Source organism: Ascidiella aspersa, chromosome 5, assembly GCF_963924565.1.
Source record: "Ascidiella aspersa chromosome 5, kaAscAspe10.2, whole genome shotgun sequence".
Classification (NCBI taxonomy): domain Eukaryota; kingdom Metazoa; phylum Chordata; class Ascidiacea; order Phlebobranchia; family Ascidiidae; genus Ascidiella; species Ascidiella aspersa.
The window spans coordinates 25,611,749-25,638,770 of NC_139451.1; the positions used below are offsets into that span (position 1 = coordinate 25,611,749).

Sequence of the window (27,022 nt, forward strand, 5' to 3'; positions counted from 1 at the left end):
CTCAAATGCAAAATCATCCATCAGGGTTTTGGGTATACTACGCTGGTTCGGGCCCGGGGGTTTATATTGCTAACAATATGTGGGTTAGGGTGAGAGTTAGCATTTGGGTAGGGTCAAGTATTGCTATTATATTTATTTGGCGCTGGACTAGAATCCTGCCATAACGCAAATTATTTGGGTTAGGTTAAGATGTATTATTATTAAATATTAAATATAATAATACTTGACCCACCCTCATCCCAACGCTAACTGTCACCCTAACCCAAATATTGTGCGTTGATTTAATAGCTTCGGTAGGATTGTAGATCAGCGACATTTATTCTTATACATACTTATTCAAATACCTTCATTGCAATTTCAATTTTGACAACTCGTTTTGTTAGTGTTAAAATGTGGTAGGATACTAGACCAGCGCCTCTTTTGTAGCAATGCAAATTTTACAAACAATGCTATTAGAGCGGCGCAAATTTCAGCAGATGTTTTATTACCGCAAATTTTGGTCGGTAAAATCGTATATTTTCTGTAACAAATTAAAGACTCATTTCGGGCGAGAAAAAAAACTAATACCAACGTCCTGATCGTGAGTTTAATTCAAGTTTCCTAAGAAGCCTGTGCATGTTTTTTTTACAAAACGATAAGGAACATAAGAGTTTTCAGTTTCTAAATTTTTATTTTGTGCAGAAACAATAACACAAGTATATACGATACAACCTGTTGTCCTTATCGCACCATTTAAAATCATACTCAATTGTGTTCTTTACAACACAAATGCTGATATAAAATGGCGGACGATTACAAATGCTACTATAGTATAGTAACATTTTATACACTATTGTTCTCTTTAAAAATACCTAAACGTATTTATCATAAAATAATAAACACATAATTGCTTTTTTTTAAATGGAATACTTCCACGTTTGTTTTTTGACAGTAAACTTACGATCGAACGCTAAACAGAGAGAGAGACATACCGGTACTCGAAGAGAGAGAAATAATTAAATCTGGAACTCTTTTGTGGCAATAATGATAAAACTGCGGGAAGGGATTTGTGCATTAATCTGAAACCTTCCTGCCCGACGCAAAATGTTACAGTTTAACTCTGTAGCCTAAACTTTTCAACAAGAATTATAAAATGAAAATAAGTGTGAGTCTTCACGTTGTAGCGATTCGAAGTTTGATGTATTTTTGCTTTCTTGGCCTACTGGTACCTGGAATTTTGTGACAAAAAGTATTCCGGATTAACGCCTATTCTCTGCGCGCATATTCCTGACTTTGTAGGTAAAGCAATAATTTAGGAAAACACGATAACACTATTTTACGTATTTTTAAATGAGTTGACTTGACTTAAGTCTTTTTGGCAAAATGACTTAACTTAAGTCTGATTGGGGTAAAAATAAAGTGTTTTCATTAGGCAATATTTTGTAAAAGTGGGTTATTTATCTCAGTTTTTGTACACAAAAAACAATCAGCTAGCACTACGTTTCGTTAATGTTAGTTTTACTTGAATTAGGCTATTGCTCATGATAATACGAGTTCGGGCTACCAGTTTTATTAGTTTAACGCCTTTTTATGACAAAGGACTTGATTTAAAGTTCACTTGCTATAATTATGACTTGGCAACCAATGACTTCGACTGGGAGTTAATTTGTTATTTATTCGAAAAAAACGTGAATTTGGTATTTTACAAATGACTTGACTTCACTCATTTAATTAAAATCACTTGTTTACAACACTGATACTTTATGATAAAAGCTTTTAATAGCGTTAAACCGCTTGCGGCGCCGTGGAGTAGTACATGAACTCCATCTGTTTTTTCTAACAAAAGAAAAATAGAAAGTCTTTTAACGGCCGTGTGGTCACGAACCCAGCGCGCTAAACAATGTAAGGCGCCGCCTATTATTAGCTTATGGGTGGCGGGCGGCAACAATGGCTTCAATGTGACAGCGCAAAGGGTTTGCGAAGTGGAAATCACATTAGAGACTGATCGCGCGCGAGCTGAAAAGAATATCGGGTGTCATTCGCGCAATGCGATATGCCCGTGCAATAACTGGTAAACAGGGGTAGACGGTAAAGAAGGCGGACAATATCGTCTGACGTATAGTGCGGCCCTCGCCTGCTGCGAATTAACCTTAGAAAATTAACTGCAAATCAAGAGATCCCAGGAAGGCAGGTTTCAAAGCGAAAGGAGATGCCTGCTTTGTCTCGCGCACATGATTAATCTAATCAGGGCGAGAAAATTACGGCAAAAATGCCCGGCAGTATCGCCACCCTGTCTCAGCGGACCGGAGGTGGCTTAGGACAACCGGGAAAGCTCAGCCACGTCAACTTCGTGCCTGTTTATAACGCGCACCGACTTAGACGAAGACAACGCGAAGCCTTGGAACAAAACTTGAGAGATTTAAAGGTAATGGAGGTTTTTTTACGTTGAATTAACCGGATAACTCGATCACGTATTTATTGTAGATACCCTATGCTAGTATTTAAAATAACCTAATTTGGCATATGGTGAGAAATTCTAAACAATAATTTATACTTTATACAAGAGGGCCTACGTTTGGCTTTTGATATATAAGTGGATTTTTAATTCTTCGATTACTGTCACCTAACTGGATCATTTACATTTAAAATATTCCTAAATTGTGTTTTTACTAATAAAGAATAAAGCATCAAATGTATAGCTCAAAAAAGGTTTATAACTACTTAATGCCAAACGCGGGCATTTATAAAATAAAGTCGTGTTTCAAAACAGGGATCGTTGAACGCGGTAAAAGAATAGAACTGATAATAATACATCAGGGCTGGTCGAAAAATCAACCACATCAATAAATCGAACGCTATTGTGCGGCACGGCGCACTAAAGGCACAAGTAAACAGAAAATGTTGATGGCAAATATTACGTCGGGTGCTTTAAAGCACGGGAGGGAGTTTCAGTCATAACAGCAGATGTTGACGCGTGTGTTTTTACAGCGCTTTAAGCTCACCGCACTTCCCAGCAGAGAATCGAGACACAAGAAACTCCGGAAGGTAAATACACTACATCTTTGTCGTCACTTGGTCGGTGTGCCAACTTAAAAATAGAAATTTTATTAAAAAAATTGAATTTTATTGTGAAACACTTGAATTTTAGTGTGATGTCTTCCAAACTGTTTTCAAAGTGCGGTGTACTGGTAAAATCTAAAACTAATAACGGAACACTTTCTACAAAACGTGCTTTATTATATTCGTCTGAATATAATGCTTACAACTCTGCAAAGGCAATGGCTAAGCATCACAATATTTTCGGTTGTCTAATTAATAAATATTATTGTGTATTTATGTCTTCCTTGCTTACGTTCATGCATATTTGTAATTCGAATGCGTTATTTTTTATTTGAAAAATGAGTTAACCGTAGCGCGTGCACTGATGTGCCCCGGCACAAAGTTTCAGAATGACTTCCTTCTCTAAATATTTGTTTCGTTTTATCTCCTAAAAAATAATTTGTTGCCGTTAAAATAGACTACCTTTAAAATCGACACTACATCAAGGTCAGTGGGATGTATCAACAAGTAAAACTCATAGTTGAAAACATCAGAGCGCAGCCATCAACAAACCAATAAAAGTAAGCAATTTATTGGTTTGTTGATGGCTGCCCTCTGATTTCATTTATTTATTTGTACTCTTACAGCAACTCATGATGCCACTTGGCGAAATATATTTTCCTTTTAAACAAAACGTCTGATCCTGTTTTTACTCATGTTTTTAACTATGAGTTTTACTTGTTAATATACGCGTCAGCGGAGCAGTGATCGACTGGCTATAACCTGCCGCCGATGGTTTTGGATTCTATAAAGATACACCCTATTGTTGGGATGTATCAAAATACGCCTTATAAACGGCCGGTTTTCTACGTGGTCATGTAAAGTGGCCCTATGAGCGAATAGCAATCCTGTCAAAAACCTGAGTGCCATTCTATAACCTCTATAAATACGATTCGTGACTGATGAGATTTGCTCAATTCATTCTTGAAATAACCGTCGCCAGTTATTGGAATTTAGCTTTTGTCACGTATTTTATAGGCGTGGGAATTGAATTTTGCGCAGCCCAACGCATTTTGCCACTTTAAAACAGTCTAAAACGAATAAGGCGCTGTACGTTTCTCGAAAGATCAACTAAACATCAAAGCCACGTATATTGTTATCATATGAAATAAGGCGGATTTGGCAAAACGTGACCCGAAGAATAACGTTGCAAACTATATGGTAGTATATAAAACTGAATAAAAAGGGACTAAAAAATCGATATTAAAGTCACGCTAGTATTGTTTTGGGATTAACATCACATGTGTTAGATTTAGCATAAAGCATTTAGTAACGATATAATATCATCTCCATACCTTTTAATAGTGTAATGAACTGCGCAACACCTGTGTGTAAACCTATACTATATATTGAGAGGGCTTTTGTATTTGTATACATTGACATTTCACAGCATTCAACTGACCAGTGGAGAACGATTAAAAACTATTTTCAACGTCAAATATGCCGCCAGACTTAAACGACTAATTCACGGAATAGTCCATGGGTGGGCAAATGTATTGAAGGGCCATTTGCAGAAAATACAAGCTCCATTTCAATAAAAAAAGTTAAATAATGAAGGCCAGTCGCAATAGTAACAGAATTGTAATTTCTGTAAAAACGGTAATAATCAACTCAATAATAACAGTAACAGCAAAATAACACGCACAATATTTATTAATATTAGTCTTTTGTTAACTAACTCTTCGGACCCATGTCTAGTGTTACATCATAAACTTCTGTTGATAACCTTTACAATTTTTTTTGAAATTTTACGATTCAACTAGAAGAGCCACAAAAACATGCCGGAGAGCCGCATGTGGCTCGCGAGCCGCAGTTTGCCCACCCCTGGAATAGTCCATACAACCACTCCACGTGTAATCAACAGAGCGCACGGACACAGCAACTAGAGTCCCTGATCCAAGCGGGTCACGTGACGCCACCGTCGACTTACACCTCAGGCGCTCGCTATCCACTCCTGCCGAAAATCGGGGATCCCCCAATTCTGCCTGCTCGAAGCCGCAACATTTCAGCCGCCAGCCACGCCACTAAAAAAGAGTCAAGGCAACAACAGCCACCGTCAGTCTTTTTTTCCGGTTCCGACATGGCCGAGTCGGCCACCCGGGCCCGTGACATAGATGGGGCACTGAGGCTCCCTCAGATCATGAGGTCGTTTATTCCCACCGAGGGAAGAAAGCTCCCCCCGCGGCCCCAGGCTGAAAACCGCTCGACCTGGATCGACCTGACCGGGAGCAGAAGACAGCAGCTGCCGAACGGATACAAGGCAAAGAGTTTCGTGAGTGTTTCTAGTCATTTAAGGCCTAATTACTTTACAACTCAGCTGAGCTGGGTGTGAAATTGCATTTGTAGAATGACTGCGTAACAGACAAAGTAAAATCAATGATGGTGGTGGAAACGTGAAAATCGCTCTAATGCGTAACTTTTTGCTAGCTGAACGGGGCTTGAGTTTAGCCAAGCGTGAAACGCTTGCCATAATATAAATTAAATGCAAATTATGCTTTGCTCAGCTCAGCGCAGCTATAGTAAATGGGCCTTTAGGCTGGATGTTTAGCCTGACAATCGCGGGCCGGATATAATATTTGATGTCGAACTTTAATAACTTGATCATGGTTTAAAAAACCACTGTTAGACATAGGCTACTAGTAAGCATTAGGAAGGTGTCGTTTAGTGTAAGTTTGCACTAAAATGTAGTGTTGAATTACATTCGTCAACATTTCAAATGTATTTTATCTTTATTGGAAATATGCCGCGGGCCGTACAATGGTTACCCCTGTAGGCTACTGCGTTAAAGGGTTGATGACAAAGCTATCATCGCAATCATTGAAACATTGCTGCTGTTTCACGGAACTTATTTCGCTTTGTTTAAGGGAGGTTATACCTGTAAATGGGACTAATTTTATCGATTACAAACTAGGCTACCGGTATGGTTGATTTCTTTAGGCAAAATTATTTTGAACCAATTAACGTAAGCTATATTTGAACCTGTCACAGTGCCACATGTTCAGCTTTAACAAAACCTCAACCTAGAAATATTTGTATGACTGAATAGAGCGAATGGTCTGTTTTATCTATGTTACAAAAAACATATTACAAACAAAAAGTTTTTTTTGTTTACATTTGCGTATCAGCAATTTAAACCGAATCTTTGATTGCTTGTTTAACACTTAGCGTTCACAGCGTTCCGCGGTTTTAAACATGATGAACGTTCTGTATTTCAATATATTAATAATATAAAGCTCAATAACTTGTTGCGTGGCCGAACGAACGAAATAACGATCGAACAAGGTTTTTTATTTAAATTTATTTATTAGCAATATGTCCAAACATTTTTTTTTAAGCAGGACATCGGAATACGCCCGGTAACACTGGTGACAGTGGACTACGACAAAACTGGCCCGAAGCTTGCGAGAAAGCCTTTGCCTCCCATTCACAACAGCACTCCGCAAACAAAGTGAGTCCCATGTTTACTCGAGTAAGACTTTAATTTCGTGGTTGTCGCGCAAAGTGTATACTGAAAGCACATTTCGCCTCGCGCTATTTCGCCCAGAATAAAAAGAATGCGACTTAAGCTCACTCCTTTTCGCAAATCTTATGACTTAGCGAATTCCATTTTCAGTTAATTTTGAAATGAGTTTTTAGACTTTTGCCGTATATCGATGTTAATTTATTACTTATTACGCTCACAAGTAACGAATAAACTAAAAGTATTTGTGGTAATTGGTTAGAAATAAATGCTTTAAAATAATAAACCTAAATCAGATTAATGTTTTTCAAATTAGAAGCTAACCCAAACTCGATTTTCACAAATTCATCTTATTTTATAAAAGTACACTTTGTTCTTTTTTCGATCGATTCTTCAAATGGTTTTAATTTCCCTACTTTAACATGCAATTTTTGATTGCATTTCACTCGTCAAAAAATATCACTTTAAATATAATTTCATTGCCGACCTTGCAGCGCGCGGAAATCGCAGCCCCTATCGCAAATCTGGAAGCCGGCCGACTCGCAATCGGAAATCGGGGACCTAAAGGGAAGCCGGGCGCCCAAGCACGGGCGTTCCACAACGACCAGGGCCAGGAGCCCGAGAACCGACGCCGGCAAAAAGCTGCTCGACAGCCTCGGTGCCAAACTGTCCGCCACGCGCAACAAAAATATCCCCCAGCTTGCGACCACCAAGCTGCTGAAGGCTGGAGGCTACCAGCAGCAGCATCAGCAGCATGGTGCTGGACAAGGCCAGCAACAGGACGAGTACTTTTGGGAAAGCGGTAAGATGCGTGCCTCGTGGAATGTGAAGAAGAAGGCGGAAAGCGACCGTCACTTTGGCAACCTGCGCAGCGGCGTGATCCTCAACAAGCTGCCCTCCGATCTGATTGGAAGCTACAAGGCCACCTTCGAAAGCCTGAGCTACTACCTCGGCAAGGGCTCGCAGCGGCCCAACGAAGAGAAGTCCGGAGTGATTTCGATTCCGACAGGTGCTGGCTTGTGCATTGTATACTGTTAAAGCAGTCTGCACCCGATATTTTTTCTAAAAATATTTGTGCACACCTGATTTGGTATATTGTGCACTTAAACTAGAAAAAACACTTAAACTTAAAACGTACCTTGTTGGAGGATTTCAAACTTACGGTGTACAAAAAAAAACGTGATTGCCTACGTGCACACCTCACATTTTTGTACTGCACACCCGAGATCTCGGCGTGAAGTGCCATGAAATGCAGACTGACTGTTAAAGGCTAAGATACTCTTGATTATTATCGTACACCAAAATTTCACCTGGGTTGCTAACCAGAATTATGATAATATATATATTATAAAACATTGCACCCATCTACCGTTTTGGGTCTGTAAAAAAAGGTTTTCATGCAGTTACGACATCAGTAAAAATAAACGACCGTTTGGAAGATTTGAACTCAGCCTCAAGGTAGCCTATATTCTATATTATGCAACAAGTTCTAAAGAAACCCCTATAGACAACTTCAAACATGAAACATCCTTCCAGGTCGAGTCGGGGAATACCCGTATGACGAGTACGACGAGGACGCGATCAACCCCGAGTTCATCCGAAGTATTACGAACGCTGATCGCTTGAACGACGTCAAGATGCGCTACGTGCACCGGAGCGCCAGCGACACGCCGAGCATGGAAAGGATGCCGTGGGAAGAAAACGACAACGGAAGCGCGTCAGAGGCGGAAATGGCCGCCCGCAACGCGGCGCTGGCGAGCAGGAGACGGTCGGGCAACAGAAAAGTGCGACGACTCACTGTGAAGGTACCAGTGTTGTAATGACAAATAACTCCGTCGCGTTACAGCTCATCGCATACTTCCTCGACGTCTAGATTTATTAATCTAATCTATAGTCTTTTATTTTGTACTTTTTATTGTATAAGCTGGCTAACGCACTCTCGTTTTAATTAATTATTAACCCCTGAGGTCAGCTGGTATCTGCTTCCGAAACGTCGGTTATACTTCGTTTAAATCAGAAGAATGATTTCTATCTATTGATATGTTGCCTGGTGGATCTAACTCTATGTTCATAAACATTGTTCCTAATAAATCGTTGTAGGCATTTTTAAGGAAGGTGTAGTTTTCAGTTGCGGCATACCATGAATATATTTAATATTAAAACCATTATTCTATCTCACATTGAAGAGATAGAGGATATTGATTAAAAATGGCCCAAAACGCACTTAAAAAGTCCAAACGCACTTAACAGCTTAGTTGTTGTATAGATGTTAATGATCACTAACAAACAGCCTCATTGACAAACCAATACTTGAATTGCTAAACTGAGGACTGTTACTTAACACCAGAAAAGCAGTGTTTTTTAAATCTATTGAATCGCCGACTGAAGAAGTTTACATAGCTTAAATGATTGAGATTGGTTTTAAACAACATTTACACAAAATGTATAAAAATTACCTAAGCAATACCAAGACAAGGCCCAAATTTATTACAAAATTATCCAATGTCATATAAACAAACAAGGCCAACACCTAAAACGTTTTCTATAGTTTACCCTGCTAATTATTTATTCCTCTCGAAGCTGCCGCGGATGCCCGGGGTGAAACAGGAACGCCTGATCGCGCCACCAGCCACCCCAGTGACCGATTTCAACGAGCAGCAAGAAGAAGAGCAACTGCTCGAACGTCACGTGATCGCCAGCGGCCAATCAGATCTGCCGATTCCGATGCGGCTTTCGCGAAAGGACTTCGGATCCGAACTTCTGGCGAACAACGCCGCTGCCCAGAAGCCGTGGTACGGGATGCGTCCCCTGGTCAACGAGGATGCTAGAATCCTGAGGAGCGAGATGCGGCCGATCCCGGAGGAGGAAAAGCATCCGACGCTCACCGAGCAGCTGGTGCTAGCTCACGGGCAACTCAAAAAGCGGAAGAAAAGCTGCGCGCAAAAGGAAATTCTCATCACACCGTTTTCCGTTAGAATCGAAGACAAGTCTTCCGAGGTGCCCTCTGCCAGCAAGCTAACCCGCAACGAATTTCGCAGCACCGTCACAAAGCCTTACACCTTCTCCTATATGGCGGCGGCCAATAAGAAGCAGAAAACTGCCAATCAGCTTTGCAATGAAAAACAGGCGAAATCGAAGCGGCCCGACGACTCCGGGTACATCAGCAGTTTCGTAGCTCAGTCGGACCAAACACTTGAGCCTCCTGCTGGCCCACGTCATCACGGTGACGTCACGAATGGAAGAGCGAACCTTCTGAACTCCGCCGGCAGTTCGCTGAACAAGGGAAACGATTCGACGGAGATTTCCAACGGAGCGGAAGAAAAGGAAAAAACTGGAAAGAGGAGAAGGCGGATTAAGCTGGCCAGGGCACCACAGCAGCAACAACAACAGGAACCAGCACCGGTCAACCAACTCTTAGTACAAAGCGAAACTTGACAAGGAGAGAGAGAGCAAGCAGCAATGCAGCGCTGTGGGGCTTTAACTGTTGTGTTGACATATTACTAGGAAACCGAAATTATTAACCTGAAGTTTAAGTCATTTTGGGTAACTTACGCCTTAAAGACTAATGAGTTTTCCCAAAATGCGCCCAATGGAGTGATATTAGGAGTTTTACAGTCAGTGCCTTTCCAGTACGGTAACCAATACAAAAATATATAGTATTTGAGGTAGGCAAAACCTCGACTATATAAACTTTAGAACATTTAAACTAGGAACACCTGTGTTATAGCTCTAATCCTTTTTTAGCAAGTTTTGACATAGATAACCAGTAAATTTACTTAGCACCATAACCAATTTCAACAAGGTAAAAAATAACGTGTTTCAAAACCCTTTATTGGGAACACCTATATGCTTTAGTTTCATGGCATATTTAAAAAATGAAAACTACCAAGCGATTTTTTCAAAGTTGATCTAGGAAAAACATGTTTGGGGACTAGTTTGGTGAAAGCAAACAGTTATCGTTCAATAATAATACGGTAAGAATCTTATGTTTTAAGAGGTGTTGGGGCTGATTGACAGATGTAAATGTTATGTCAGGCCTAGACTGTCTGGTGAAACATTACTATATAGATTAATACTGCCCTGTTAACATTACATTATATGCGCGATACCTTTTGACCAAGGTTTTACTTTTCATTTTTCTCTATACATCGTTACGTTTTTTTTTTTTATCTGCAATCAATAGACCAGTGACGTTTTACAAGTTGATTTGTTGTATTTACAAGAAAGATGTCGGGCTAACGTGTATGTTTGATTTAACGCAAACCACTTCGTGTATGTACAAATGTGCAGACTAGCAATCAAAAAGGTGCAAACGAAATTACAGGTAATGTCAACCGGCGTCGCTACAACATTATACAAAGAAAATGCGGGTATAGCGCCTCAAATAATTAATCTCGTTTGGTGATCACTATTTAATGCAAACGGTTTACAATTTCGGCATTATAGCTGAAAAATCGACCTCTCCAAATTTGCCATATAGTGCACAAGACAGTTTATAATACTAAACCATGGACTGTAAGTTTGCATAAGCGGATTTTCACAAAAAAACTATACACTACACTTACAGCAATATTTTACACATTTGCCACTCGATAGCGCTAACTTCGCCGTCCCAAGACAAATTAGAGAAAAGGTGTGAACAACATTATGCAATTTATAAAACACGATACAGAACTGTTACGTTGTTGGTGTTAATTGTGGTGTAATGGCTATGTATCTGTAAGTGCAGCGAAATGGCGTTTCAGTGAGAAACTGTATTTGTCTAACGCACACAGTATGGTATTAAGGACGGTAGAAATATATTTTTGGGAAAGCAAAGTAATAACTGTAGACAACCGGAAACACAGTATAATATTACACCATCCTTAAAAGTATCGGCCTAAAAATATAATGTTCATTGATTGCTAAAACATCGTGCAAAATTACCACTTGCGATTTCATTTAAAGGTAGTTAAAGAAGAAAAAACAACGATTTTCGGAGTTTACTCCACGTTTCGGGTAAAAATTTTGCTCGGCAACATTGTCGTTGTGCAAGTAGTCATTATTGTTCAAATCAAGATTGGCCGATTTAGGTAAAAATGCTTTTTTTTTTAGAAAAAAGAAATGCTTTAATGAGAAGTTTCAAAAAGCATATCGTGGAGACATGGTTGTAAAGCTGTTCAGGTTTCCTGAAACGACGGTTGAAAAAAAGAACTTTCCACAGCACTTGGGGATGGATTTTTTGCATTTTTAGTTACTCCAGGTAGCACAGGTGCTAGGAAAAAAACTCGCAAGACGCGTAATTGCATTGAAAGTACAACAACATAATTAACAGTTGACCTTATGCGATAGACACTATATGTACAATTCGTATATAACGTCTAGAGAACATTTATCTGACACGATTTGTTAATGGTGTTCTGCTGCAATTAGAAAACACGAGCTTACTACCGCTAAGCTACAAATTACTATTTAGTACAGAGACTTGTTTTTGCATGATATAGCTTTAGTAAACATAGTGGGGTCCTTTTAGACACATAATTCCACCCTGAACGCTAGAAAATTGGGAGTACAATCGACTTACTACAATATCTACAATGGATAACAAGTCCCACTGACTTTTAGGGAGAATAATCAAAATCACAGCCTCACAATGCTTCTATAAGTAAGTGCGTCTAGCAATTGGGACTAGTTCGTAAGGCCGGCGTCTTTCGCCATGCCATAGAAGATTCCTTTTGCAGCAAGTAAGTTTTGAGGTGTGTCGAATTCGGCAACCTTTCCAGCGTCGAGAACCAGCACTCTAAGATAGTGTAGGCGGATATATTAGCATTTAGTCATGAAAAGATCGAAACAGAACCGCAACGGGAATAAAAAAAAAAAAAAAAATTATTTAAAAAGATACTAGAGTTACGCAAAATAATGTATCATCAGTTTTGCTTAAAAGCCTAATTTCGAAAGTGATCTTACAATGTGGATAAAACATCTAGCAGTGTTGGAACAGCCTTAGATCCTATAATAAACAATAAATTAATAATAATATTATTATTTTATCAACTTAGTCATGAAAATATTCGAACTCTACAAATTCATTCATAAAGATACAGCTTCCATAAAAAAAAATTAATGAACGAATTTCTAACATTTACAGAAAATAAACTTGATTTTCTTTACCTAGAGCTATCCATAATGGTGTTCAGGCGATGGGCAATTGTGAAAGTGGTGCAATCGGCAAATTGATCTCGGATGGTTTTCTGAGAAAAAGTTTAAACAGTAAAGAAACAGCCACAAAGCAGATTAACTAGCATACAAACGGCAAAGCGTAAATTAATACTGAGAGTCCATTTTTGGCATGAGTCGATTTATATACCAAAGTGTTTTTACGGCTACAGCGGGCATAGTTAACAAACTTGAACAAGGGCGATATTCTTGATATAAATTTTATGACGGAAAAATATTGAAAGATCAGCCATATTTATTAAACGCTAAAAGGTTGTTGCTTCATATCTATACTTAGGTATTTAATTTTTATTTATATTTTACGTGGTTTTTGTTTCCCCTATAGTCATATACCCATACAATCATATATGGAACCCTTTCTTCACAAATAATAACTTTGAAATGTATTATTCATAAATAGTAAAGTATGGAATATTCCGCTGTCAAAGACACAGGAGAAAAATAACGAGGGTATTTTACCGTTATTTGCATTCATTCAATAGTCGACAGATAACATTCTGGACCGAATCACTTATGCAAACCTGAATTAGGTCGTCAGTTTCTAGATCCACGGCGGCGGTGGCTTCATCCAGTACAAGGATCTTTGAACGTCGGAGGAGAGCACGGGCAAGGCACACTAGTTGGCGCTGTCCGACGCTACGTGAAGAACAAACGCAGTGGTTAGCGGTTATAGCAGCTTGTAGTACAAAAATGGGTTTAACTTAACCACAGCAGTATGCAATAGTAATACGAGTAAAATTAAGTATATCAATATATAGAACTAATTTTAATGCACCTTAGTGATTTTGTTAAGTGAATGGACAAAACCTTTTGATGCCTGAAATCGCGCGTTTTAAGAACGACGATTTATTAAAATAACGACAGTAAAAAACCTTAATTAATAAAAGGGTGTTTTATGGTATCTATGTTAATAAATAAGGCGCAGTTAAGTAAATAAGGCGCAGTTAAGTAAATAAGGCGTAGTTAAGTAAATATATAAGGCGCGGTTAAGTAAATAAATAAGGCGCAGTTAATCGCCCAACGACCATAACACCCCAAAGATGAGTACTATGTATAAAAAATAAAACAGGAGATAGACAATCAAATAAGCTCTTGAATAAATTGATGACCGTTGTTTAACTACTGTTCAAGAAATGTAAAAAACGAATGTAAGAATTTTACCCGTTTGTATAAATAAAATTAAATAAAAAATTTAATAAAATAGTTTCGAAAAAATATGATAAATATGGAAATATCTGCACTGTGTAGCAATAAATTTGTACAGTTGCACCCAACCTTTAACAAATGACGTGCGAACAAAAAAAAATCGTTACACAGTGGCCCAAACAAGATTTTTGAAAAACGATAAAGTTTCTCTGGACTGCTTTTTTATCCCTTTTGCATTTACCTGAGGTTCTCGCCACCCTCGGACACAGGATGCTCCAGTTTCTCGGGTAAAGACGAGACGAAGTTGCTGAGGTGAGAATGCTTGAGTGCGTCCCACAGCCGAGCGTCGTCGTAAGTTTCGAACGGGTCGAGGTTCATGCGAAGAGAGCCGGAGAAAAGCACTGGGTCCTGAAATATTTTATATATGAAAACGTTAAAATCAGTATCCGTCGATATGACAAGGGTAACCTAAAAGGACCACAGATCTAGGTGGAAAAACTGATTTATTGGAAATCCAACAAACTTATAGCATTACCGCGCACATCAAATGTAAAAATATTTTCGTTTGTGTTCAACTCTATAATTATGCATATTATATTTAAGGCAGTTTTTGCGTAAAAAACAAACAAAACATCGTGTCTACTTGTGGAATGTTGGAGAGCGTTGAAAACTATACATTATATCTGCGAAAGGTATCAATCGTGCTTTTTTGTAGCTTTACTGTAAATTTAAATACTGCTGCTGCAAAATTTTTGAAAAAAGAATACTTTTCCAAAAGAGAAACCTGGATTCTAGGAATAATAAATTGTTTAAAACGGTATTTCGAAACTGTGCGGCCGTTCTCACAAGGGTAAAATAAAAAACTCCCGTGTCTTACCTGTGGAATGATGGAGAGCTTGGATCGTAGGTCGCTTAGTCCCATTTGCTGGATGTTGCGCCCGTCAATCACGATCTGCCCCGATGAGGACTCAATGATGCGGAACAGAGCGAGCGTCATGGATGACTTTCCGGCTCCGGTTCGACCAACGATGCCAACCTGAAAAATGTGGACGAAAAATGATGAAAAATTAAAACTGATGGATCCGATACTGAAGTCTTTATCAGTGTAGAGGAATTTATTAATAGCACAAGGGCTTACACAAGTTGATTGGTATCTTAATTAGAATGGAAAGAATGTTATTGAAACAGAAACACATATGAGTGTGTGTCTTTCATTGATTGATACGGACTGATGATCCCCCAGTGTGAAGTTGCTTGTACTAACAAAATGTGCAAGTATTGGCGCGTGGTTGTTTCTCGACTCGCTCCTCTCTGAGCCTGCATAGCTCAGTTGGTAGAGCGACGGTCCCGGCTTGACCGGAGGTCGTGAGTTCGAACCTCACTGCAGGCCAGTTGTTTTTCTGGCTTGTTCTGCTTGCATCATAGATCGACAGATTCGGCGAGTCTGCGATGGCTTTTCGGTGTACTATTGATACGGAAGCCGTAATCGTTGGTCATAAAGCAACTTCCGAGGGGCTAGATCACAGATGTTATTGAACACATATGTGTGTGTGTCTTTTATAGAAACAGCATAAGTGTAAGTTAAACATCATCGCCAAACACTTGCGAGTAACTCACAATATTATCTACTACCGCGACACAGTATAGTAACACAAACTGTAAAATCAACGCAATTTATAGGCACTTCTATTCAAATGCGCTTTAGCAAACAGACTGTTTATCTTAACGATTGGATTGAAAGGCCTTGACAACTGTTACGCATCGTTATCTTTTTGCTGTGGCGTGGATTTTTTTAATAACTTTGTTCGAATCTCTGCGTTTTCAATGTGCACGAATTTATTTGGATTCCTCTTGGTTTAAGTATTTCATTGTTGCTTGCATTCATACCCTTGGTAATTGCTATTACGCTGTTCTTTATAAATGGATGTATAAGTATATAATGTATATTTTTTTAAGACTATGGGCCGAATCTAAATGATGTTAAATCAGCCAAAATGGCGACATTGTCCAAATCACGAGTATAAATTTGTATTACGTTATCTGAAAGAGTATATTTTTAGCTTGAAAACAAGTTTTATACCATGGAAGATAAAAATCAATTTCCTTGAAGGACTAATATTGTTATCTGTCCTTCAGTTAACATTTTAAATTTTTTGAATTACATTTTCTTTCAAAATTTTAAATTGCGAAAAATCGTTTCACATTCGCCTGAAACGCTTTGGATTTTTTACCAGACGTATAAAACACAAAAAATAACCTGAATCTGTTTCCGAGTCACTTTTTTTTCACAGCAATTTTACTTTACCTTCTCGCCTCCCTGGATGTTGACGTTGATGTCCCTGACCACAAGATCGAGATCAGGTCTGTATCTCGTGCTGTAGTGGTCGAAGCGGATTCCTCCGAACTCAGGCCAGTCCATAGGGGGAGAACGGTCGGCTATTTGCAGGGGAGCCTATAACGGGAAACGACGGAATTTAGGAAACCAATTAGATAAATTTCAATCCGAGGGGAAAGCCAGTGTTGTAAACAATTTTTTTTGAAATGACTAAAGTCCTGGTCAAGTTATTTGTAAAATAACCTAAGCCCAAGTCAAGTCATTTGTGCAACTATTCCCTACTCCTAGTCAAGCGTTTGAATAAATAACAATTTAGTTTTTTAAATAATAACAAGTCGAATCTTAGTCAAGCACTAATGAAAGCAAGTCACTTTTAAGCTAAGTCCTTCTCATAAAAATCAAACGTCTTTATCTATTAAAATTATTAAAACCGTACGATTATGAGCAATAACTCACCTAAAAAATAACACAAACGCAATATAGCCATTAGCCAATGTTTTATGAGCAAAACTTATGCAAAAGTGATTTTGAACAAAAAAGGTTAAAGTCATGTAAAGTCATTTAAAAACAGTTACCCAAGCCACTTGAAAACAGTGACTTAAGTCATCAAAACACTGGGAAAAGATATTCGAAAGAAAAAAATGCGTCAAAATAGGGTTTAGCATTGTGGGACTCCTCATAAAGCTATCATACGAACGCCTTGGTTTTTCACAAACGCGAGGGCTTACAAATAGAATATTGCTCTTTAGGCGAACTCGATTATAGGATATAGAACCGATCAACTCCAGTTTTACTGTTTTATGAGTTCCGAAACAAAACCTCTAAAAATGTGCGTGTTTTGTTGGTAGGTAAATTTGTTTTAAATTATAGAGATTATCATTAAAAAAACGTTTTAAAAGGCGGAGAGCCTAAAAAACGTTGGTAATACTGTTTTACACAAACTTAAAAGGGTTCGGAGTGATGTGTGGGCTTTTTAAACCACCTATGGAAATTTAAACGTTTTAACCTAGGGATCAGTTATTCTCAACATTTTTTCTGGAAGCGTACCACCTAACAGAACTGCTCTCGTATTACCTGAAAAGTCTTCGCGCACCACTCGCGTAACGTGGACCACAGGTTGAAAATCACCTGGACTACCTTAATAAAGTTGCTTCTAGGAGACAAATGGTGAACTCACCTCTTGGTCAACGTTGGTGTATTCCTCGACCCTCTCCACAGCCACAATGTTTGTTTCCACTTCACTCGCAGATCGAACCACCCAGTTCATAATCGACGTGATCTGAAAATCACGAAGGAGGGTATTATATTGGAAAACGCAGTTCTAAAACCGTAGGATAAAGAAATATAATTAGTTTTTTTTCACACCAAAATCAATTTATTTAGGGTACGATTCATTTAATATCACTTTGTAAATCCATATTAGTTTTTCCTCTTATCAAAACAAAAATGCCTGTTTTGTTTGATACAATTTCAAGAGTTCCAAAAAACTTAAAAAATTAAAAAAGTACGTAAAAAGTTCTGCCTTTACTAATGATAAAATATTTCACCTTTACGAAAACCTACTTCGCTTGCATGGCTACCAACAGAAAAAATAATTTGGTTTCATTATTATATAAATTGCTATTAATTAAAATGGCGTTTTCTAGGTTATTAATAAAACTAATTAAATGGGTTATTAAATTAAAAAAAATGCGATATTCGAGTTAAACAGCTTACCTGCATCGCGTAGGATATTGAGAGACCGACCATTCCAGATGCAATGTGGCCTTTCTCGACCACAGCAAAGATGGCGGCAAACAGGACGATCAGGTTGCCGACTATCTCAAGTCGAAGGGCGAGCCACCTGTCAAATGATACAGTGGTTTTTGTTTAAAGCAGCGTTTTTGAGTGTGAGCTGTGCACAAAAGTATGTGTCGAGATATTCTAAATAGTTCAGCAACTTTTGTAAAATAATGTATAAGAATTTCATTAGGCATTGAGATAAGCATGTGAGACTTAATGAAAGACGCCCACAAATATATGTGTTTAATAAAATCTGTGTACATGTGAGACATACGAACACAATAAATAAAATAACTGACAGTGCTTGGGTTTTTTAATCTAGTTATTAATTGTATTGTTGTGTAAGGATGAAAAGTCTACCAGGATTCCATGAATAAATCAGTTCTTGACCTCAATTAAATACTTTCGTCAGCTAGTAAAAGTAACTCTAAAAAAATACGACCGGTTCAATGCTAAAACAAACAGTATCAGTAGTTTTATTTCATTAAGTTTACGTTTAAAGTGATTTTTGATAAAAGCAAAACGCCAAGCAATAAACGGAAAAAAATAGGGGTTAGATCTGCAGTATGTCATAATATCAGACGAAAGTAGATCGTTTTAAGGCTAAATAAAGAAACAAATCCACCAATTACCTGTTAGATACGATATTTGGGTAGTAGGCCATCTGGTTGGTGTCGACTTTCGCTTCGTTTTGCTTGATGAAGTTCTTCTGAAGACCGTAAGCTCGTATCGTCGTGGTTCCTTAAAAATGATATAAAAGTTGACAACAAAGTATTTCGTTTTAAACGGTGAGTGGGCTGGCGTAATGTCGGGGGTAGAGTAATGGTGCTTTGAAATAGGAGGTTCAACTAACGGTATGAAACGCTTCAATGTGTATAATTGTCAAAGATTATAATTTGCTTAGTATGTTTTTCCACAATAAAATCGTGCTCCCTTTATTATTTATTTGTATAGCTGAACAGATAATGCCAGTTATATGGCGAAATGCATTAATGATTATTGTTCGAAGCGGTGCGCTTCTCAAGAGATTATAGTTTGATGAGCAATATGTTTAAAATATAGGCTTTGAAACTTAAAACTGTCATAGCAAAGTCGGATAAAAGTGCGGAAGGATGTTGATATTCGATCGAACATTTAAGAAAAGCTGCATTTCTCCAGAAAAAATCGATATTTTTACATGACCTATAGAAAAGCGGACACCAGGAAATCTCAAACTTACCGTTCATTGTCTCGCTAAAGTGCGAATAGATAGGAGAGCGGCTAATCGACTCGAGACGTTTGAGCTGTCGAGATGTGCGGATGTAGAAACGCTGCGAAAAACAAAAAAAGGTTAGGTTACACACTTCAGATAATAACATTAAAACTTTCAGATAATAACATTAATCCACCTGTTTATCTTTTCTGAGCTAATGGCAATGTTAAGAAGTAAAAGGCGCAATAGCTAGCATTGCATTCCCCCCAAAAAAAGTTCTCCGGCTTTTCTTTTTGGCTAAACTAACTACCTTAATCTAGGGGTTGATTGATAAAAAAGGGGGCTTAATATAAAAAAAGTAATATAAAAACTGAGTGATTTTCTTAGCTCAAAAGGTTTTGTATTATACCTCTACCTCAAGTAAGCATGTTTTCCTAATGAAAAAAATATATATTTCTCTTGTATCGAATAACAGTGTAGATCGAAATTATCTGTCATTTGTCAATCCATCCTAATTAGTCGCGGAAAACCGCTACATACCATAATAAAAACGCTAAATAAAGCATTTTCTAAAGGGTGAAACATGCGTATTACAAAAAAGGTTTTTACAGATTCCATTAAGCTATACCAAGGATACTAAACTGACTGGTGTACGCCGCAGCTCAATTACCTGCACAAACCAGTAGAGGATAAGGATTGGAACGACCACAGCGCCGAAGATCGGTGTGCTGAAAATAATGACGAAGAACGTGGACAGGGTCATGAAGAAAGTGGCCACAAAACCGGCCATACTCCGGGGAATTACTTCGTCCACGAGATACACGTCCTTGCTGTAGTGGAAAGTAATTAGTGGTTAGCTCTAGGGTAGAAAGATTCGGGGTATCAGACTGTTGGTTTATTCGGGGTATCAGACTGTTGGTTTATTCGGGGTATCAGACTGTTGGTTTATTCGGGGTATCAGACTGTTGGTTTATTCGGGGTATCAGACTGTTGGTTTATTCGGGGTATCAGACTGTTGGTTTATTCGGGGTATCAGACTGTTGGTTTATTCGGGGTATCAGACTGTTGGTTTATTCGGGGTATCAGACTGTTGGTTTATTCGGGGTATCAGACTGTTGGTTTATTCGGGGTATCAGACTGTTGGTTTATTCGGGGTATCAGACTGTTGGTTTATTCGGGGTATCAGACTGTTGGTTTTGTAATTGTTTTAGATTGCGGCGTACCAATACCATTAAAAAATCGCGTTTTAGCTAATACAACAATCTAATACAGTAAATCGACAATTATAGATTATTACAAGTATAAAATATTTTATGGGTAGTGTGCTTTTACGCCCTTGCTCGAATGCCTAATTGTAAATGTAAAGTTACATAAAAAGTTTTGCGGTACACTTCACAATCTCTTAAGGCACATAGTTTGAGAACCACTGTACCTGTCACTTATTTTGCAGATCGCAAATGTTATAAGTTATAGAAAATCCTCTTTACCACAAAATATTTTGCTGAATTATTAATATAAATGTGAAATACATTTACATATGAGCATTTGTGATTTTGTCGCTTTAATAATGTTGTTCTTTAATGAAGTTCTGCCTACGAACAGGATGTAGCAGAAGGTGACTATTATATGTGCTATGGTTGTTACTCGATTTGCTTCTTTCTGAGCCTGTGTAACTTGGTCGGTTTTTTAAGTCGTGGGTGCTAACCTGAGCGCAGGGCTGTGGAGTCGGACTGGCGACTCAACCAAGTCGGTTTGTTTCGCTGGAGTCGGTTTCGGGACTCGCAACTCAAGTTAGACTATACCAGAGTCCCAAGTGCGACGTGCGCAGTACCAATTTCGGAACTCACAAGACCGTAATAATGGCGACACTCCTATGAGTGGATTGGTGTTATTTACGTAAATTGGTGAAATACAGCTTGCAGAGTTGGAGCCGGACTCGGGACTCGAAAAATGACACATTTGGCCGGATTCGACTCGGGACTTGGGAAGTCGGACTCGGGTTCATGTTTTGACCGGAGTCGGACTCTGGTTGTTTTTAACCGACCCCGCAGCCCTGCCTGAGCAATGAGCATAAACCAAGTTTTGTAGCCTTGCCTTGCACAAAATACTTACGCTATGATCTTGCTTTCCGTATAGCAACCCTTTTTACTGTGCAAATAACGCTTTTCGTTTGTAACTACCGGAGCCGGTTGGTTATATAAGCAACAAAAAAAACTTCAGCGCACCTGAATCGGTTCATTATCCTTCCGAGCGGGGTTGTATCGAAGAAGGCCATGGGAGCCCTCATTATGCTGTGAAGCATCTTCGCTTGCAACATTCTGGCGGCGGCCACGGCACCAAACGACAACGTGAAAGAGCAAATAAGAACCGAAAATGCTGTGCAAAAACAAGATTATTTATGATTTTTATCTATTAAATAGCCATATAATAGGGTGAATAAGAGAATCTGAAATCTTTCTTGGGTTTTCGGCCTATTAATGGTGTTTTTTGACTTATTTATTTTTCCATGCTGATCGTTTTATTGCATGGAACTTTATATTTTGCATTTTTTGCGGCTTAACCATAAAGATATTTTGAGTAATTGAACAGATGTTTGGGTAAAGATTAAAGGTAAATTAAGGGCTCTTTGAAAATATCGGGTCGGGGTCAATAACTGAAAACCAAGTGACAGTAACGTAGATCAAAACACTGTGGGCGTTTTTGTCTTACATACAACGTTTTCTGCATAGAAAGGCATAAATCAAGGATGCTTACCTTGTGAGAAGCCGAGCCCAGCGTAAACACCAAGTCGCATTCCAGTTGTGTTCTGTGTGCCGTCAGGGTTAACGGGGTCGTCGCTCCATTCTGAAGAAAAAACGTTTCACTCGTTTAGCGGGCAAAACCTTGTTAGCGGTTTATACAATGTACACCAATCAAGGTCTTAAAACACTTGATAAGCTGTAATGAGAACATCAAAGCCCATAAGAAGTAGGTACCTACTTCTTATTACGTACTACAACCTCCGAGCATTATGCTCCAAAATTTGATAAGCTTTTTTCCGAAAAATATTTAACAAAAGTGGAACAAATGCTTTGCTGCAGGTTTACTTACATGTTAATGGCGTAATTGTTGCCTGGTATAGGAGGCATGTTTTTATTAATACAACAAACAAAATTAGAGAAAAAAGATATGCAGCGTACACTATTTTATAAAACTTCAATGAAGACCGCGGCACGTTTTTCGTCGCAGGTTGGTATAAGGCCCCAGTTTTTGCAAAATTGATGTTGTTTATGTAATAAGTAGCTTATAAACAAGTTTTAAATCCCGTAATTTGTTCACCTGTAATTTTGTTTTGTTTTACTGTTAAAACTTTATAAAGATTACTAAATTTCCTCTTTGTTTTGGTAACCGACGGAAAATGCGTGCATTCTAGAAACAGGGCACCGACAATGGTAAGCTCACCTGATAGCCAGATGTTGGAGTACACGGAGAGTCCGTTCTGAAGTGTGTAGAGTAATGTGATGGCCAAGCAAACCGGGTAACCAAGTGCACGCATATAAGACGTAACCACAGCTAGTCGGACCTACAAAAAGTAAATGAATGCTCTAGTTCTTATTTCGCCATTAACTGTTAGGCCACTCGAATTATCCAATCCACCGAACTGACGCAACAATATATTTTAGGTAGTTCCTTTTTTTAAATTGGCCGTGAAAACGTATGCTATCCCTTTCCACATTTTACTGAAAAGTTACACGAAACAATTTTTTTTTTACATTTTACTGAAAAGTTACACGAAACAATTCCCATTTTTTTTAAGCGATTGTCAACTAATTTTATCAAGAATGAATTGCACATTGGTCGAAACCACACAGCTACAACAATTTCAATTACACAGTTACAAACAAAACAAAGTATTTCTAAAAAACTATGCAGAAATTAGGCTGAATGTTTTTTAGGCTTGTATTTTATGACAGCGTCCGGTGGTTAACGAACTTTCAAATTTGAAAAGCATCATTAGGATCAAAAAATGTAAATACTAATTTATACGAGTTTAAAGCTTTTTTGCGGCGTAATTCATTCTATCGCGTAAAACGCCAAATAAACTTTTCCAATATAGAGTTGTCTTACATTTCCAGTTTCGGCGGTTTCGGTAGTGATCAGCTTATCGTCGACGGCGTTCTTCTTAGTGGCTGGCATCTTGCATACACGGTCGCTTTTCCTGGTGGCGTGCTCCGACAGTGATTTGCGGCTTCGCTGCCTTTAAAACAAGGAGAAACATATATTTGGAAAAAAGATGTTGCCTTGTTCGATGCGACACAAAATGCCTTCGGAAAGGCTTACCGAATCCGTCAGCCTGATCAGGATTATAGGAGCTGTATGTACGGTTGATAGAGCGACGGCCCCGATGTGGTCAGAGGTCGTGAGTTCGAACCTCACCACAGGCTAGCCGTTTTTCTAGCTCTTGTCTAGGCTGACGTATTTCGGTAAGTCTTGCCGAAGGTTTGTTGTGTACACTATATTGGGTGCAGTTAGCGTTGGTCAGTACGACTCCCAGATAGATCACAGAATGCACATTGTGTGAATGTATATTTCAGTTGTTTGATGCGAATTTGTAAAACGAAGAGACGGAATTAATGCCATCGAAAAAAACGTAACTTTGTTTTTTTTTAGTTATTTTTGAGGTTTTTATCGCCGGTTGTGCTAAAATTTACAATTGAATAAAAATTTAAATCCTGATCTCCAAAATTGCGTCAAATTATTTATTAAAATAAAGTGAATTTTAATTTTTGCAATTTAGAATGGGTACACCTCAGACCAACGCAATTTTATAAAAGCTATTTATCGTCAGCTGTGTTAAAACGAATATTGACCAAAACACGTTTAATTTGAGTCCAACGAAAGTAAATTAAGTTTCTAATCATTTACAGTCCAGGACTACAACCGGCAAACTACTAAAAGTTAAAATTTATCTCCCGGTTGTCAGCAAGAAACTACATATCGTTAAACATTATTGGATATGCTTACCTTTCGAACTTGCGACGAGCGGCGTGTGTAGCTGAATCAACGGATCCAACCACTGGATCAGGGATCTCATCATCGACCTCTCCTCCTCCTGGAAGTGGACTGGATGCAGCTGCGAAAAAAAGACTATGTTTTCGAGTCTGATAACCAGGGCCGCGGAGTCGGGTAAAAATAACCCGTGTCCGACTCCGACTAAATGTGCGATTTCATCGAGTCACGAGTCCGACTCTGACTCTTCTGCCTGAATTCCGCCAATTTACGTAACTTACGCAATATAATTCATCTAGCAACAATACACGGTTGGAAGATATGCACCATACGTTATTCCGCATTTACAATCTAAAGTTGGCGGCCATAGCAGTTTCCAAATTTGGTACTGCGAATACACACGTCGGACTCGGGGCTCGGGTGGTTTTACGTGGTCTTACTCACGTCCGACTCCAGCAAAACAAACCGACTCCGTCGAATCCCGAGTCCGTTTTCCTATGGCTCTCATGTGGTTTAATTTATGTGTTAGGCTCATGTGATTTTGATCTTGTCCTTAACTTTGTGTTTGTACCTCAAGCAGTAAGGAGCTCTATTGTAGTTGTACTATAGCTTGTTAGTCTTTTATCTTAGTTACAGTTGCTTACAGCATTAAGACGTTTATTATTAATATTATATCTACTTGATTTATATAACATTGTTTTAAATTATATTCGAATAAGTAGCAAATGTTACTGTGGTATAAGTTAATGTCAATCTAACTGATAATGACTTGTTTATGTTATGATTGAAGTGGATGAACAGATACGATCATAATAAGATGCGAGCGCCGATTTGGTGCAGATGCAATATCGGTTTGCGTTTTTCAACTGTTATCGTTTGCATTCGTGATATAAGAACGTGTTTTATCAGGTCGCAAAAAATGGATAATTGAGGCCTTGAGGCAGATTTTCGACAAAACATAAGTGACAAAATTATACTACTAAATCCATCGCAATTTTGCTTCATCATATGATGTGACTAGAAATATGCGAAAAACACACTTTTTGAATACAAGTACATCAGTCAGAACATTTGATAAAACCGTTATTTAAATATTTTATATATTTTGAGTGGTAAGAATACCAAAGCGGTAGTATTAATATTTTTTGAATGGCTAAATCAGTATTTCAAGTAACAGGATTTTATTTGGTTGGAGTTTTGGTGAATTTGTTAAATTGTGGGAGATATTTCAGCGTAACTCACCAGATAACATTTCGTCCTCAAATATTTCGTCGTTGTCGTTTTCTGCGTAGTTACGAAGGAATTCGGCAAACGCTTGGTCCCTTTCAAGAAGCTCGTAGTAACCACCCATCTGTAAACAAATATTTGTCAGTGCTGCAATGAAATCTTTTAGTTAATAAAGTAGTTAACAAGACAGAAAAAATGAATTAATAGTAAATAAATCTTTATTACAGCTAGTACACAGAAAGCCATCGCAGCTTCACCGAATCTGGTAATCAATTGTGCAAGCAAGGCAGGCGAGAAAAAACAACTAGCCTGCAGTGAGGTTCGAACTCACGACCTCCCATCATACCGGGAACGTCGCTCTACCAACTGAGCTACAGAGACACAGAGAGGAGCGAGTCGAGAAACTACCATACGCCAAGGGCTAGATCACAATTGTTAAACACATATGTTTGCGTATGTTTCATTGTTATAGTTATTCAATTTCTAAGTTGCCGAACAGCTATATAACTATTTTTTCGAAATAAATTCACATACAATTTTTTTTACGTCTGTCTATTACTGTAACTCGTCAGTACATAAAACAACAACGTTTAATTTAAACATTTTACCTCGGTAATCTTGCCATTAACGAGAACAACGATGGTGTCGACTTGGGTAAGGAAGTTAACTCCGTGGGTGACGAGGATTCTGGTCTACATAAAAAATATTTTATATTATTCGTGTACGATTTTTTCTGTAAATCGTATAAGCTTGTAAAACGTACATATTGCTCTCTTGTAGGTAGTTGAAACTAATCGAACATTACAACGCCACCTCAAATTGATTTAATACGAATTACCCAGTCTGAATTTCATGGCTCCTTACGCCGAGGTCTCCGGTGTGGAGAACCAAACTGTGACGTAGGCAGGTGTGCAATTATGTTTTTTGCACACTTTAAATTAGAAATCCTACCCCAATTTAGCCGTGTTTTGAAATTTAAGAGTGAAATATACTAATTCAGGTATACACACAAATTTGTGCACCTGCCACTAAATGTGTGCACCTGCCACGAAATGCAGATTGATATATTACCAGATTTTAAGTCTTCCCATCCAAGCTTATTATATTATTTCGAAACCTAACATTATTTTAAAGCCTAATTAAACGTCTAACATTATAGAAATTATTCACCTTTGTTTTGTTCAGATAAGAAAATACGTAAAGGCTTTAAGGGTATCTTAATAAATACATTATATAGTTGTTACTTTTCACAGTCTACCTACCTTCTTTCTGAGGCAGCCACGTGGTCCCAGAACGTTGTCGAAGATGTTTTTACCGACGTGAGAATCCACAGCACTAAGGGGGTCGTCGAACAAGTATACCTTTAAAGAAAACACAGTTATATAACTTTCGAAATAAACAACTATAGGTTTATGAAAATTCTGACATCCTCAATAGTAAAATAATACAGAATATCAAAGCCAAAAAGATCGAGTAAACCGACATCTTGGCAACGACGTTTCGATACCTTCTTGTACTATTGGTTAACTTAACGTCATCAATACGATGTCTATTTACTCGACCTTTTCGGCTTTGAAATTCATTATATCAAGCTACA

The 27,022-nt window shown here is 38.3% G+C and overlaps 2 protein-coding genes across 2 annotated transcripts in view; one reads left to right on the forward strand and one right to left on the reverse strand.

Moving 5' to 3' along the window:
• Positions 1–2,177: 2,177 nt before the first annotated feature.
• Positions 2,178–10,695, forward strand: LOC146145618 (uncharacterized). The gene is made up of 7 exons (XM_083390022.1): positions 2,178–2,404; positions 2,968–3,024; positions 4,943–5,350; positions 6,417–6,526; positions 7,033–7,547; positions 8,075–8,343; positions 9,119–10,695. Exons 1-7 carry the CDS (start codon positions 2,249–2,251, stop codon positions 9,971–9,973), a joined length of 2,370 nt encoding a protein of 789 aa, XP_083246148.1. The 5' UTR covers positions 2,178–2,248; the 3' UTR covers positions 9,974–10,695.
• Positions 10,696–11,761: 1,066 nt separating this feature from the next.
• The window catches only part of LOC146145619 (multidrug resistance-associated protein 1-like), a 34,425-nt gene continuing 19,164 nt past the window's right edge, over positions 11,762–27,022 (reverse strand). The window contains exons 20-38 of the mRNA XM_083390371.1: positions 26,688–26,786; positions 26,034–26,117; positions 25,441–25,549; positions 24,214–24,322; positions 23,317–23,446; positions 22,651–22,771; positions 21,964–22,053; positions 21,435–21,585; positions 19,880–20,039; positions 19,237–19,327; positions 18,650–18,758; positions 17,952–18,078; positions 17,413–17,514; positions 16,206–16,352; positions 14,778–14,936; positions 14,142–14,308; positions 13,276–13,390; positions 12,689–12,768; positions 11,762–12,317 (exon numbers count right to left, since the gene is read on the reverse strand). Of these exons, the coding sequence (XP_083246497.1) occupies positions 12,206–12,317; positions 12,689–12,768; positions 13,276–13,390; positions 14,142–14,308; positions 14,778–14,936; positions 16,206–16,352; positions 17,413–17,514; positions 17,952–18,078; positions 18,650–18,758; positions 19,237–19,327; positions 19,880–20,039; positions 21,435–21,585; positions 21,964–22,053; positions 22,651–22,771; positions 23,317–23,446; positions 24,214–24,322; positions 25,441–25,549; positions 26,034–26,117; positions 26,688–26,786 (2,262 nt within the window). The 3' untranslated portion in view covers positions 11,762–12,205. The remainder of the gene's footprint in view (positions 12,318–12,688; positions 12,769–13,275; positions 13,391–14,141; positions 14,309–14,777; positions 14,937–16,205; positions 16,353–17,412; positions 17,515–17,951; positions 18,079–18,649; positions 18,759–19,236; positions 19,328–19,879; positions 20,040–21,434; positions 21,586–21,963; positions 22,054–22,650; positions 22,772–23,316; positions 23,447–24,213; positions 24,323–25,440; positions 25,550–26,033; positions 26,118–26,687; positions 26,787–27,022) is intronic.